The sequence below is a fragment of the Pagrus major genome, chromosome 6, assembly GCF_040436345.1.
Source record: "Pagrus major chromosome 6, Pma_NU_1.0".
NCBI lineage: Eukaryota > Metazoa > Chordata > Actinopteri > Spariformes > Sparidae > Pagrus > Pagrus major.
In genome coordinates, this window is record NC_133220.1 from 7,347,709 (window position 1) to 7,360,305 (window position 12,597).

The 12,597-nt window shown below is 42.1% G+C and overlaps 2 protein-coding genes across 2 annotated transcripts in view; one reads left to right on the forward strand and one right to left on the reverse strand.

Moving 5' to 3' along the window:
• stab1 (stabilin 1) overlaps window positions 1-12,597 on the reverse strand; it is a 54,237-nt gene that overhangs the window by 34,690 nt on the left and 6,950 nt on the right. Inside the window, exons 12-27 of the mRNA XM_073468446.1 lie at window positions 12,516-12,592; window positions 10,549-10,671; window positions 6,632-6,772; window positions 6,359-6,430; window positions 5,471-5,584; window positions 4,768-4,821; window positions 4,455-4,535; window positions 4,199-4,357; window positions 3,449-3,511; window positions 2,908-3,000; window positions 2,685-2,771; window positions 2,470-2,581; window positions 1,969-2,155; window positions 938-1,031; window positions 338-496; window positions 20-115 (exon numbers count right to left, since the gene is read on the reverse strand). Coding sequence (XP_073324547.1) covers window positions 20-115; window positions 338-496; window positions 938-1,031; window positions 1,969-2,155; window positions 2,470-2,581; window positions 2,685-2,771; window positions 2,908-3,000; window positions 3,449-3,511; window positions 4,199-4,357; window positions 4,455-4,535; window positions 4,768-4,821; window positions 5,471-5,584; window positions 6,359-6,430; window positions 6,632-6,772; window positions 10,549-10,671; window positions 12,516-12,592 — 1,712 coding nt within the window. The remainder of the gene's footprint in view (window positions 1-19; window positions 116-337; window positions 497-937; window positions 1,032-1,968; window positions 2,156-2,469; window positions 2,582-2,684; window positions 2,772-2,907; window positions 3,001-3,448; window positions 3,512-4,198; window positions 4,358-4,454; window positions 4,536-4,767; window positions 4,822-5,470; window positions 5,585-6,358; window positions 6,431-6,631; window positions 6,773-10,548; window positions 10,672-12,515; window positions 12,593-12,597) is intronic.
• On the forward strand, window positions 7,868-9,729 carry LOC140998237 (nuclear factor 7, brain-like). The gene has a single exon (XM_073468447.1). The coding sequence runs from the start codon at window positions 8,051-8,053 to the stop codon at window positions 9,452-9,454; it is 1,404 nt and encodes a 467-aa protein (XP_073324548.1). The 5' UTR covers window positions 7,868-8,050; the 3' UTR covers window positions 9,455-9,729.

Genomic DNA, 12,597 nt, shown 5'->3' on the forward strand with positions numbered 1-12,597 from the left:
TGTGTGTGTGTGTGTTTACCAGTTGATGGCAGCCTCCATTGTTCTTGCTGCAGGGATTAATGAGGTCGCACACGATGCCGTTTCCCATGTAACCCGTTTTACAGACACACTCACTCTGGAGACACACGGACACGATATTTACAGTCAGACAGCTGAATAGTAACCACTTTATTGATCGTATAGACAAAAGGAGATAATGGCAGTTTCTCTTCAGGAAGACGAGGAGTGCTCGGCAGACGTGACTGAGACAGAAAACAGGCACAAAGAAGATGCTATTAAGTGTTAAAAGCTGTTTAGTTAACAGTTTATCATTCATCATTAATTCTTAGTAAATGACCTGTCCGGGTCCGATGTGGTTGCAGTTGGCGTTGGGGCTGCAGCCTCCTCGACTGTCCGACTCACAGTTATTGATCTCCACACACACTGTCCCGTCACCTGTCCAACCGCTACCACACGTGCACGATGCGCTGCCTGGAGCCTTGTACACACACTCTGCCTGTAGAGAGAGGATGTTTTAAGACGGGAAGACAGCTTTGAACAACACAACACAACACAACAACACAGAAAATGGCAGCTTATCTATATTATACATTTGATTTCTGTTGATGAATCCATTTCCATATCCAATACTGCTGATGTTTGAAGCAGATGTTAAGTTGCTAGTCGGACTGTCATGGTTTTGAGTTTTAGTTCTGAAACGACTCTGAAACTCAGAGTTTGAAAGCCTGCAACTCCCCTCCTGTTAGTTAGAAGTGAAGAAACCTCTTGGATGAGAGGTGAAACGTCTGCAAGAAACTGAAACACGTCCAGTTGCCTACGATACAGCACTAATACCAACGACCTGGATGACTGAGAACCTTCATCAACACAACAGTTATTACTATACAAACACACACAGACAATACAGACAAACACACACATAAAGAGTAAGTCTTACGTTGGTGTCGCAGCCTCCTCGGTTGCTCTTCAGACAGGGGTTGATGGCAGAACAAGCGTGACCGTCACCCTCATATCCATCCTTACACAAACACCTGGTGCAACACACACACAGATTTTTGATGAACAAACTCACCAGCTGTTGAGGTGACAGGAGTTACTGGTGTTGACCACTTGTGAAGCCCCGCAGAAAACTGCTGAATGCTCCTTTAAATCATGGTAAAGGATGATTACAGTAAGCTGGATCATCTCAGCACGCAGTCGGCAGCAGTCACATGAGCATGCGACATGTATAAATGGTTGTGTAGTTGGTGCGGTTTGTCTGAAATTTTGGCTGCTCACCTGAAGCTTCACCTACACAGCGATCAGTTGTTGGTGAGCAAAAAGTGACATTCAAAAACAACAATGGTGCACCACAACACAACTGCAGGGTGAAATTCACTGGGAAACAAAAGGACGTGGAGGGAAGTCTGCACTCGACTTTCGACGGGCTTTGGCAAGAGTTTGATTTATCAACTCGCTACCATTGATCTGATTTGTAGAAGTCAGCCCATGACAGGCAGATGGTTTGTCCGATCATCTGCCAAGTACCTTATTCCAAAAATGTTCAAGGACGACTTCCCAGATGGTTTTTTTGTACCAAACCATCTGGTGCGTCAGGTTAGCTCGGCAGTGGAGACGCATGGCTGCGACAATATCAGCCGATATGACGAGGACCGAGTGGCTCTGTTCAAACAGCCAGAGTTTGTGATGACAGCTGGATTCACTGAGGTTTTCTGCTGTAATACTGCACTAGGAGTGATATGGGCACTCTGTCAACATCAAGATGGTGAGGGCTGTATGTTTACTAAATCAAAATGCTCAACAAAAATGAGACTAAAAAGAATAATTAACTTGTTTTAGTTACCTAAAACTAACAAAATGACTAAAATGTGACTCAAACTAATACACACACACTAGTTGAAAGATTTAAAAGAATAAAAATCAGGTGGCAAATTAACGCAGGCAGTTGCAGTAGAGGGAGTATCTTACTTGGTATTCATTCCTGTGTTTATGCAGTATGCGTGGATGTGACAGTGTTCGTACAGTCCGTCAGAGTCGCAGGGCGTAGCCGTGTTGTCACAGTTGTACCCTTGGTAGCCCTCCGAACAGGAACCTCTCCGACACACACCATTGGTGCCTGGACGGTTGTCACACACACCGTGGACACAGGTACACTCTGCATGCAGGCACACACACACAAACACACACACACATCATGTGACATTTTCAAGTTATTCAATAGTGTCACACCAGGCGTATAGTTTTATCACCTGTCATCTGGGGGGAGTTTAAATTTGGTACAGGTGTTTACGGACTCAACAGCTGTCACTTCTGACAATGATTAACAGGTGACAAAAATCTCCCTCTGAAAGTGTGTTTGTGTAAGTGTTTATTATAGAGTTATATATGGTTGAACATGTGAAGAGATATGCTCAATCTAAAAACAGTTGTCACGCTGGTCTCCGGCTGTTAACGAGGAGGAGCCGTTACCTTGGTCACACTTGTCTCCGTGCTTGGACGGATCCGAGCAGATGTGGCAGGCGACGCCCGTGAAGCCTGACTGACAGCTGCATGAGCCGTTGCCATGGATACCGTCAAAGCACTGCATGTGAGAGAGAAAAAAAAAAATAGTATAAATAAATAAATTAAACAAATCAGTTGAGAAACACGGCTTTAGTGACAGAAGAGTTTTGTTATTTGCTCACCGTTCCTTTGTCGTAGCAGGGATGCTGGAATCCTCCGATACAGGGTTTACAGTCCGGACCATAGAAACCTTTACAACACTCTGCTACCTGTTAAACACACACACACACACACGTGTGTGTTCCAGTTCATATGTACTTACTCAGTCATCATCGTAAAGTCAACATGGTAAAGACAGCTAACAAATAAAGCTGCTGATGAAGTGTTCACTGAACTCACTCTCACCTTTCTGGTGGCGTTGCAGTATTTGGCACAGCCTGTACTCAGTGTTGGTCTGAGAGGAGATGTGGTGTAACCACAGCCAATCTGATGACTTTCCTGGAGACAAACACACAGATGTGTTGGCTTTCTGTTCTTGTCTATGCTACCCACCAGATATCACAGGGTAGAGAAAAAAATGTTGTGGGAAATTCTGTGCACAAATTGCTAAACTGAATCAAATAAACGCTGGTAATTTTGGGAAAATAAATTGTCACAGCAGGTTTACAGCACAGACTAACATCTGGTGTCAGAGAGCTCTCAGTGTCTTTGTCATACCTTGCCATGATTGTCACTTTGCTTTGAGAGGACAGGTGTTAGAGTGTTTTATTTTTCTGACACCAACATAACATATTATATCACCATTACACTTTCAAACCCTCAGTCTTTATATTCTGAAGGTCTCATGGTGCCATCAATAGTTTCCATCTGCCATACGACCCCTCCTGGGATGTATAGAACAGAACAGCATAGAATAGAAACGTTGCAGTTATAACAATGTGTTTACCATTTCAACGGTACCTTCTGGACACTCAGTCTCATAGAGGTAACTGCAGTGAACACAGGGACCCTGAAAACACACAAACACACTGAATATCAAAAAATGAGTATCAGCTTTAACTCTTAGCATATAAAAATAACTATAAAGATAACAATGAGAGCGTCCACACTGATGAACGATAACGTCCAGCGGCGCCGAGCACGCACGGTGCAATCTGTGTCGGCAGCTTAGGAGCATTTGTATTGAAGACCTGTTGCTGCTGTACATTGTAGAGGGAAACAAAAAAAGAAAAACCTCAGAAGGATACGGTTTTAAGAAGATTCTTCACAGATGAGGAGAATCCGACACTTTGAAGACAAATGTTATTCATACCTTTGGCTGAGTCAACATCAATTATCCTGCCAATCATAATAAAAGACACCAAAAACAACCTTCATAGAACCCATCAGTGCCAAAAACATTATTTGGGCGATCATTGCCTCAAATCATTGGGATCTAAAATAAAACTTTTCTTTGGGGGAAACAGCCAAAGTTATCCAAAACCACCTGAAACCATTTTACCTGCCAAAACAAATCAAATGTCCTCCACCAGGACAAACATCTGACAACATTATCTGTAAAATATAAATTAGCAAACTAACATTAGCCACTGTAGTAACTAGTTAATGATCTGTTTCTGTTCTCCCCTGTTTGTTTGTTTGTTTGTTTGTTTGTTTGTTCAGAGTTTGATGTGACTCTCAGCCTCCCTCTGCTCACCATGGTGATCTTGCTCTCAGTGACATCACAGCGGTGAGGCAGGATGGGGAGGATGGAGGGCGGGTAGAGAATCCCGTCAATCATATGGATGATCCCGTTGGACGCCACAATGTTGGTGCTCGCCAGATGGATGCCGCTCTCGCCCAATAGGATCTCACCCTGGACAGGGAAGAGATGGACACCTAGTGTTAATGTGATCCTGCTAACGTGTGGGGAAAAAAAGTCTAATTATGAGAGACAACTGTGTGACACTTACATCATCCGACACAGTGATGGTGACAATCTGATTGGCCATCGTCTGAATTCGAGGGAGAGCAGCCAACGAATCGACATTCAGCTATGGACAGAAAAAAAATGATCATCAACTCAAAGGTTTATTTTGTTTTGTTTCCTGATGTTTGGGAGTTTTGTTATTCTTAAGGACTTATCAGCGGTGGAGCTACAAATGTCCTGAGGGTGACGTTAAAGGAAAGGTCGTAGAATAATCAAATCTAAAGGGTTCATCCTGTGTAGAAAAGACCGAAAAGAAGACAGAAGTAGAAGGGAAGGACAGATGTGGAGAGTCTTACCGCAGCCTGGGAGTAAACATGGTGTCTAAGAAGCTCCTGAAGTTTATGTTTGGCCTTGAAAAAGAGCAGAACATCAATATAAATATCCGGAGCACCTTCACATCGCATAATTACAGCTAAAATGGATGTGAAGTTGTTGATATTGTCAAGCCTGTTAAAAATATTTGGGAGACATCTTTAAGATTTATATCTCCAATAGGAACCAATGGTTTTGGAGCTGAGCGCATTGTGTTTCAGATAATAAGAAAATAATAATGATATCATAAGACGCCTTTAACAAGGTGCACTTTGGAGTTTTGGGGAAAACATTTAAATCAGAAAATAAAAATCTTCATTGGTGTTTTTATGCCTAAACAAACAAAATAAACAAACTCTGTCTTCATGAATAAACTGAATAAACAAACTGACCTTAAAGGACAACACAGTTTCATACCGTTTTACTTTGTTTATATTTGGCGGACCCTGCCACCTTTCTAGCTTCAAACAGGGTTCTGGGGACCTTATTTTCCTCTGAGAACAGCTTGTTTATTCATTTATGGAAAAAAAAAAAATCTTAATTTGAATTATTACCTCATTAATATTGTCAAAATATTAAAATTCTTCTCCAAAACTACATATTGCACCTTTAAAGTAACCTGTATGTTATCTGCACTAATCACAAATACAATGAATACATGAAAACATAAATACTAACAACACCTACATCGCTCAGCATGTACAAGAAGCTGCCATCTCTGGATCGGTCCACGGCCTGGTTGGTGGGGACGAACACAGTCAGGGGTCCTGGACCCCGAAGAGGAGGGGGTGACCCAGAGTTCTGCAAACGCACACAATGACATCGTGTGTGATCAGAGCCAAGGATCTGGCATCTGATCTGATTTACAGCTGGCTACAACCTGTCTGACGACTGACTGCTCGCAAAGCCACGCCTCCTTGGTTACAGCTTCTATGGCTGTCAATCATTTCATTCTCCCACAACATGCGGTTGACACGAGCAGTGGAGGATTTGAACTTCAAAACATGTATTAGCGTTTCAAAAACAACGAGTCCTTGATTTCAGAGAGAAATAATCAAACGCTGCTTCTCACTTAAAGCCAGAATCCAAGGATTTTGCTAAAATGATAACTGCTGGCAGCTGTAGCTTAGCTGGCTAATTAAGCAATGTTACTTCCATGAGTTGATTGAAATGTTTCCAGCTGAATTTTCAATGTTTCTAGATGACCTGTTGAAAACAATTAGCCATCGTTGCGTATATTGAGGAGACTTTTACAAGCTAACGTACGTACATACAGTACATGATGTGTTGCTACAAACAGCGTGGTGTATAAAGTAATGTCGTGCAGTCCTCAGACATAACACTGTCATGTTAACATTAGCATCTCACATTAGCATAGATAAAAACACTTTTGCTCTTATGTTTCTGGCTTTAGAGAATTAAAAGAGACACAAACCTCAAAACTTTTTAAATACTGACAAACCTGCTGTGCCTAGTTATGGTCTCTAAGCTTTGATTAGACGATCACTGTCAAACAATCCTTTCACGTGAGGTTAAAAACAAACACCTGTGTGCTGGCCAGAACAAAATACTCACATCAACCAGAGACAGGAAGCGGTTAAATTTCACATCCTTGGTCAGAATCTCTCCAATCGTCTTATCAGCAAACTGGACACAAAGAGAAGATGATCAAATGGCCGACTCTCATTATCTGCTGTAAAATCACCTGAGTGAAGATATAAACTTAGACTGCGCACTGTGTTAATGCAGGTGACACTCCAGAAATCATCTAGTATTTTAGTTAACACTTGAGTAGATGTTATATTTTTGTCTGTTTTTCAGATTTAGTGAAGTGACCCTTTAATCCACCTGTTCATCACGAGGAGATCTGTCAGGAGAAAGTGTGTTTGTGATTGGCCGGTCGATGATGTGGATGATCCCATTGGCTGCTGGCAGGTCTTCCTGGATGACAGTGTACAGTCTGCTGGGGTTGTCCATCAGGATGAACCTCTAAAGCAACCACACACAGATAAACTGTTTATAAGCACTAGTATGTTGTGGTTATTGAGACAATTATCTGATTACTTAATCATTGTGGAAATGAGGAGCCAGGTTTAGGCTGATAACCTGCTTCCAAACAAGTGTTTCCAAGTGAAAATGTGCCTGACAGCATCTTCAAACAGACAACAACAGGATGAAAGAAATGTTCGTCTCTTGCCATTTACCTCTGTACATAATTTTCAGAAGTAAAGGGAGGGACTAGGCCTCGCTATTTCATTCGCTGAGCTTTAAACAGTGTTTCATACGTTCTTCTATCGCCGTGTCATCAGACAGGAGGGCACCAGACAACGCGTGTAACTCATGGCCAATGTCGTCTCTTAGCTCGTTATTAAGGTAGTCTGGAAGTGTGAAGGTCAGTGAGTAACGATGACACAGAATCAAACAATCCTTTATGATCTCCCACAGGGACTATTTCTTTGTTAGAACATAGCGCCAATGAAAACTGTCTCCAGCGTATTAAATAAGTGGTACTTGGAAACGAGTGGAGGAAACGCAGAGGGCAATTTTTTTTCCATTTTATTTTTTGTTCTGAAACAAAAAAAAATCATGTCAGGAGAGCAATATATAGAAAAATCAAATTAAATATCCATCCATCTTTTCTTTCTCAAATTCTTCTTAAATTTCTGGCAAATACTTCGGATATGTTTTACTAAGGAAAAATGAATAGTAAATAATCATAGCAAAAGGACAACAACTCCGATGAAGGTTTTGAACATTTTAAGGCAAAAGATTTTAACCTGTGAAAGTTTAGGCAGACTTTGACTTCTCACTTGATTGAACTTTGGAAGTCATGTTGACACAGAAGTACAACACGTCCTTGGACTTGTACTTTAACATGCAATAACTTGGGATGAAAACAGACTACAGACCTAGACGCTATAATAAACAAGTGCAGTCAGGAGAAATGTCGTAACAAAGCTCCACCCCCTCCTAGACTCAACACAGACAAACAGGAAACACATCTTCCTTGTTCCTGATAGGAGACACATACTGAGAGACACACTGAAAGATTCACACCAAAACCACGACGTCTACTGAGAGAGGACAGCTGCAGGAGGGAACACTGGATTTACTGGAATACTGAGCACTTGCACTTCAGCCTGCTGCTGAGTTTACGTAAGAAACTGGATGAGCCAAAACTAAAAGTGAAAGTAACTTTCAAGACCGTTCTATAGTGACCGACTTCCCTGTTTGCTTGCTGCATTTTCAGTTAAACTCAGAGACAAAATGTCTTCCAGATCAGAGGACAATCTCTCCTGTCCTGTTTGCCATGACATCTTCAAAGATCCTGTTGTCTTGTCATGTAGCCACAGCTTCTGTAAGGACTGTCTGCAGAAGTGGTGGAGGGGGAAAAACACATTTGAGTGTCCATGTTGTAAGACAAAACACTCAAGGAGCGATGCACCTCGTAACCTGGCATTGAAGAACCTGTGCGAGGCCTTTCTACAGGAGAGGGATCAGAGAGCATCAGCAGAGTCTGAGGCTGTCTGCAGTCTGCACTCTGAGAAACTCAAACTCTTCTGTCTGGACCATCAGCAGCCAGTGTGTGTCGTATGCAGAGACTCAAAAATACACAACAACCACAGATTCAGACCCATCGATGAAGCTGCACAAGATCACAAAGAGGAGCTCCAGAAATCCCTGAAACCCTTACAGGAGAAACTGAAGCGCTTTGAACAAGTTAAAGGAAACTTTGATCAAACTGCAGAATACATTAAAGTCCAGGCTAAATGCACAGAGAGGCAGATTAAGGAAAAATTTAGGAACCTTCACCAGTTTCTACAAGAGGAGGAGGCGGCCAGGATCACTGCTCTGAGGGAGGAAGAGGAGCAGAAGAGTCAGATGATGAAGGAGAAAACTGAGGCTCTGAGCTGCGAGATAGCAGCTCTGTCAGTCACAATCAAAGCCACAGAGAGGGAGCTGACAGCTGAAGACGTCTCATTCCTGCAAAACTACAAGGCTGCAGTGAAGAGAGTCCAGCAGCGCCCCCTGCTGGATGATCCACAGCTGGTCTCAGGAGCTCTGATAGACGTGGCCAAACACCTGGGCAACCTGACCTTCAACATCTGGAACAAGATGAAGAAGTTGGTCTCCTACACTCCTGTGATTCTGGATCCAAACACAGCCGACCCAGAACTCATCCTGTCTGAAGATCTGACCAGTGTGAGATCTGGAGAGAAAGAGCTGCTTCCAAAAAACCCGAAGAGGACCAAGTTCTCCTGCTGCGTCCACAGCTCTGAAGGCTTTAACTCAGGGACTCACAGCTGGGACGTTGAGGTTGGAGACAACAAGGACTGGGAAGTGGGCATGCTGGGAGAGTACGTCTTGATGAACGGACGCCTACAGTCTGGACTGTGGAGAATTATGTTCTCTCACGGCAAATTCACAGCATTCTCCAATTCAGATCCCGAGAAAGATTTGACAGTGACGAAGAAGCTCCAGAAGATCAGAGTACGTCTGGACTTTGACAAAGGAAAGCTGTCGTTCTCCGATCTTGACACAAACACACACATACACACCTTCACACACACCTTCACTGACATCCTGTTTCCGTACATCTACACCGAGAATCACGTCCCTCTGAAGATTTTACCAGTGAAGGTCTCCGTGACGGTGGAAAAGCCCAAGTAGAGATTATTATGATAGCGTTGGGTGTAATGCTGTCACAGAGAAACATTACCCACAATGCAACTTAGCCGCTGAGTGACATCACTGGTGGCAATTTTTCAGATTACATGCAGCTTTATACTTCTGGATTTATACTTCTTTTTCACATATGTAATAGTTTAAAAAAAACATTTTAATGTGTAAAATCTGTGGAGTTACCCTTTGAGTGAGTTTCCAAAAAAATACTATACATTTATTGATATAATGAAATGAAATGTTTTATACTGTGATGGGTATCATACCTTTCCACAACCTCCAGGTTATGATAATTACATATGATGATGCTAGAAGTGTATGTATGTAAATGTATTTTTTCTGCTTAACAAATCTGCTAATTTACAGACTTAAACTTGGGAAATGATGGGATTAATGGGGTGACTGACACTGGCATGATGATTAAGTTGTTATTAAGTTTAAGGTGGTGGCAGGTAGTGGTGGATGATGATCACATTGTAGATAATACCGATTCTAAGCATAATGATCTTTTATGATAAGTACAGTGGTGATGATGGTGAGAAAGCCGTGATGTTTTTACAGATACCATTAGACTCCATGTTTACTTTCTTTGTGTGATGCAAACCCAGGCAGCAGGGTGGTATTACTTAATTTATGTTGAGAGTAGGACAAAAACTAATGAAATGAAAATGTTCTGTAGCACATTGTGCAGTTTCTTATGCTTCTTTGGATCAGTCTGATTGTGGGGACCAATAAAAAATAAGTAAAAAAGACAGTTTACATTGATGTTTCTGTACTTCTAATGATCTTCAACTATCTAGACAGTTTGAACATTCATACCTCATGAGGACTTTTCCATCTTCAGTTTGACTGCTATACAATCATAATACTCTTTTTTTTTTAAGATGTCAAAAAGAAATGGTTTTCCTTAGTTTCCACACATCAAAGATCGAACACTGCCCTTTGAAAACCATATTTCAAAACACTGCAAGTCCTAATCTTATACTTGTCTGAAGAAACAAGCATGCAGCTTCGTCTTGTGTCGTAACATCCAGTTTGAATGGTTGTTAACATGGTTGTGACTTCTGGAGAGGAGGTATTACCTTGTTGTCTTTGGTCCTCAGCCTGGCTCCTCCGTACAGGTTGAAGTCTCGTCCCTCCAGATTCTTGTAGAGGTGCTGACCCAGGATCAAGTGGTTTTTACACACCAGCTCTTCATTAACACCCTGAAGAGACAATGTAATTAAGTATATCAGTAATCTGTAATATATTTATTGGTGATTTACGACCGTCTAGTTGGTGAAAACGGCCTATTAGAGGTGTGTTGTACGTTACAGCTGTTCACCAGGAACCGAGGAGACACCTGCACTCTTTATTTGTGCAAATGTTTAAAGAACTGGAAAATGAAATAAAGCTGGAAACGAAGATAATCCAACAGAAAGCCCTGATGATTCTGAGACACACCCTAGGATGCACAAGGACACACACTCGTGATGTAACCTGGGATCGCAGGGTTTTTGGGTCTTTTAACGTCAGACAGACTCAGCCAGGATTAAACAGATCCCAGACAAAACCTTCCCTAACCCCTCTTTGATTTGATTTTGTTCCTTCCCTATAATAGAGGTGTGAACAAATCTTTGGCTACTGCTGCCACCATTTAAAACAACATCTGCTCAGATTCTTTGGGGCAGGTTCAGCAGCTCCGTCTGTAAACCAGTCAGAGGCGAAGGTGTGAACAAAGTACGGTAAGTAGGGGGGTCTAAAGGTGCAGTTTCACTACTTGACTTATTTTCCTTTCTTATGACACAATGCTTTGAAGGCTTCCCAACTAGTGATTGTGGAGGCTCCAGTAGTATTCATTAGAAAATATAAGTCAAATTAACTAGAGATGATTGAAGTTCTGTAAGCAAAGACTCTAAAGATTCGGTGCTGTTCAGCCCGGTACCAGAACTACTGAGTCAAAGTCACAAGTCTTTTTTTGTTTTTTATCAAGTTGAGACGGAAACCTTCAAACACCTTTCTTTTATAGTCTGCAGGCACTTCTATACATTTTTCTCTTTGAATTCTTGCTTTACGCATCGAAAATTTAAATTTCTAACTCAGGTTTCTATGGTTACTTCAGATTTTAGTCAGGTTGACTCTGTGTGTGTGTGTGTGTGTGTGTGTGTGTGTGTGCCCAGAGGCCTCACACTCTTGTTTGTTCTAGTTTGTACTGACCATCTGTCACTAGTTGTCTGTTTTCAGCACGAGCTGAGTGTTTGAGTGTGTGTGTGTGTGTGTGTGTGTGTGTGTGTGTGTGTGTGTGTGTGTGTGTGTGCGTGTGTGTCACTGGGATGGGACGAGGCGACAGGAGAGGACTGTAATTTATATCATCTGACATTCTTTGCTTTATCTGCTGATGCTGTTTCACCGTGTTGATGATTTACGAGGACGGCATTGTGGTACGTTCAGACGTGCAGTTACAAACAGATGGATGCCGGCTACACAGGGAGGCATCAGATGTGCAAAGCAGCTTGATGATGACTGAAAAGTTTAAACTTGTGAGTCACATATCCCACAGCATGGGGGAGCAACACCTCAGACAAAACAATACAGTGAAGTGTGAGTTATTTTGAGCATCCAGGGTTTCTGCAGTAACGACGTGGTTAATTTCATTATAGCTGGAGCTCTTCGAGACTTGGATGGACACAAAACTCTCCTTATTGAAGAACTGAGGGAGAGAAAACAACTCCCAAAGCGCATTTATGTAAGAAACATCCAATCACAGAGCTGTTGTGGGCTCCACTTACCGAGCTGAGGCTAAAGATTACTCTTTAAAGAAACCTGAAAAGACGTTCAGCTGTTTCAAATCTGTTCAGTTTTACATTCTGGATCAGTTTGAGATGAAAAGTGGCGTTTGGTCCCCAACTGATCTGAATTTGAAAGAGCTCTGATTCACACCACTTTACAGCCATTCACCAAAATTACAGAAATCCAGGAGACGTGTGTGTCTGTGCTGAGCAACACTGAAGCAATCATTCAAATAAAATGCTGGAAATAGTATATTCAGACAGACAGACAGGTGACCTACAGTCAGAGGTGTTTTCAGCAGAGGGAAGAACGCTGTGAAGGGTCCGTTGTGACTCAGCAGCAGTGAACAGCCTTTCTCTGAA

Coding starts and splice junctions, on each gene's coding strand:
- LOC140998237 (XM_073468447.1), top strand. CDS start 8,051: ATGTCTTCCAGATCAGAGGACAATCTCTCCTGTCCTGTTTGCCATGAC.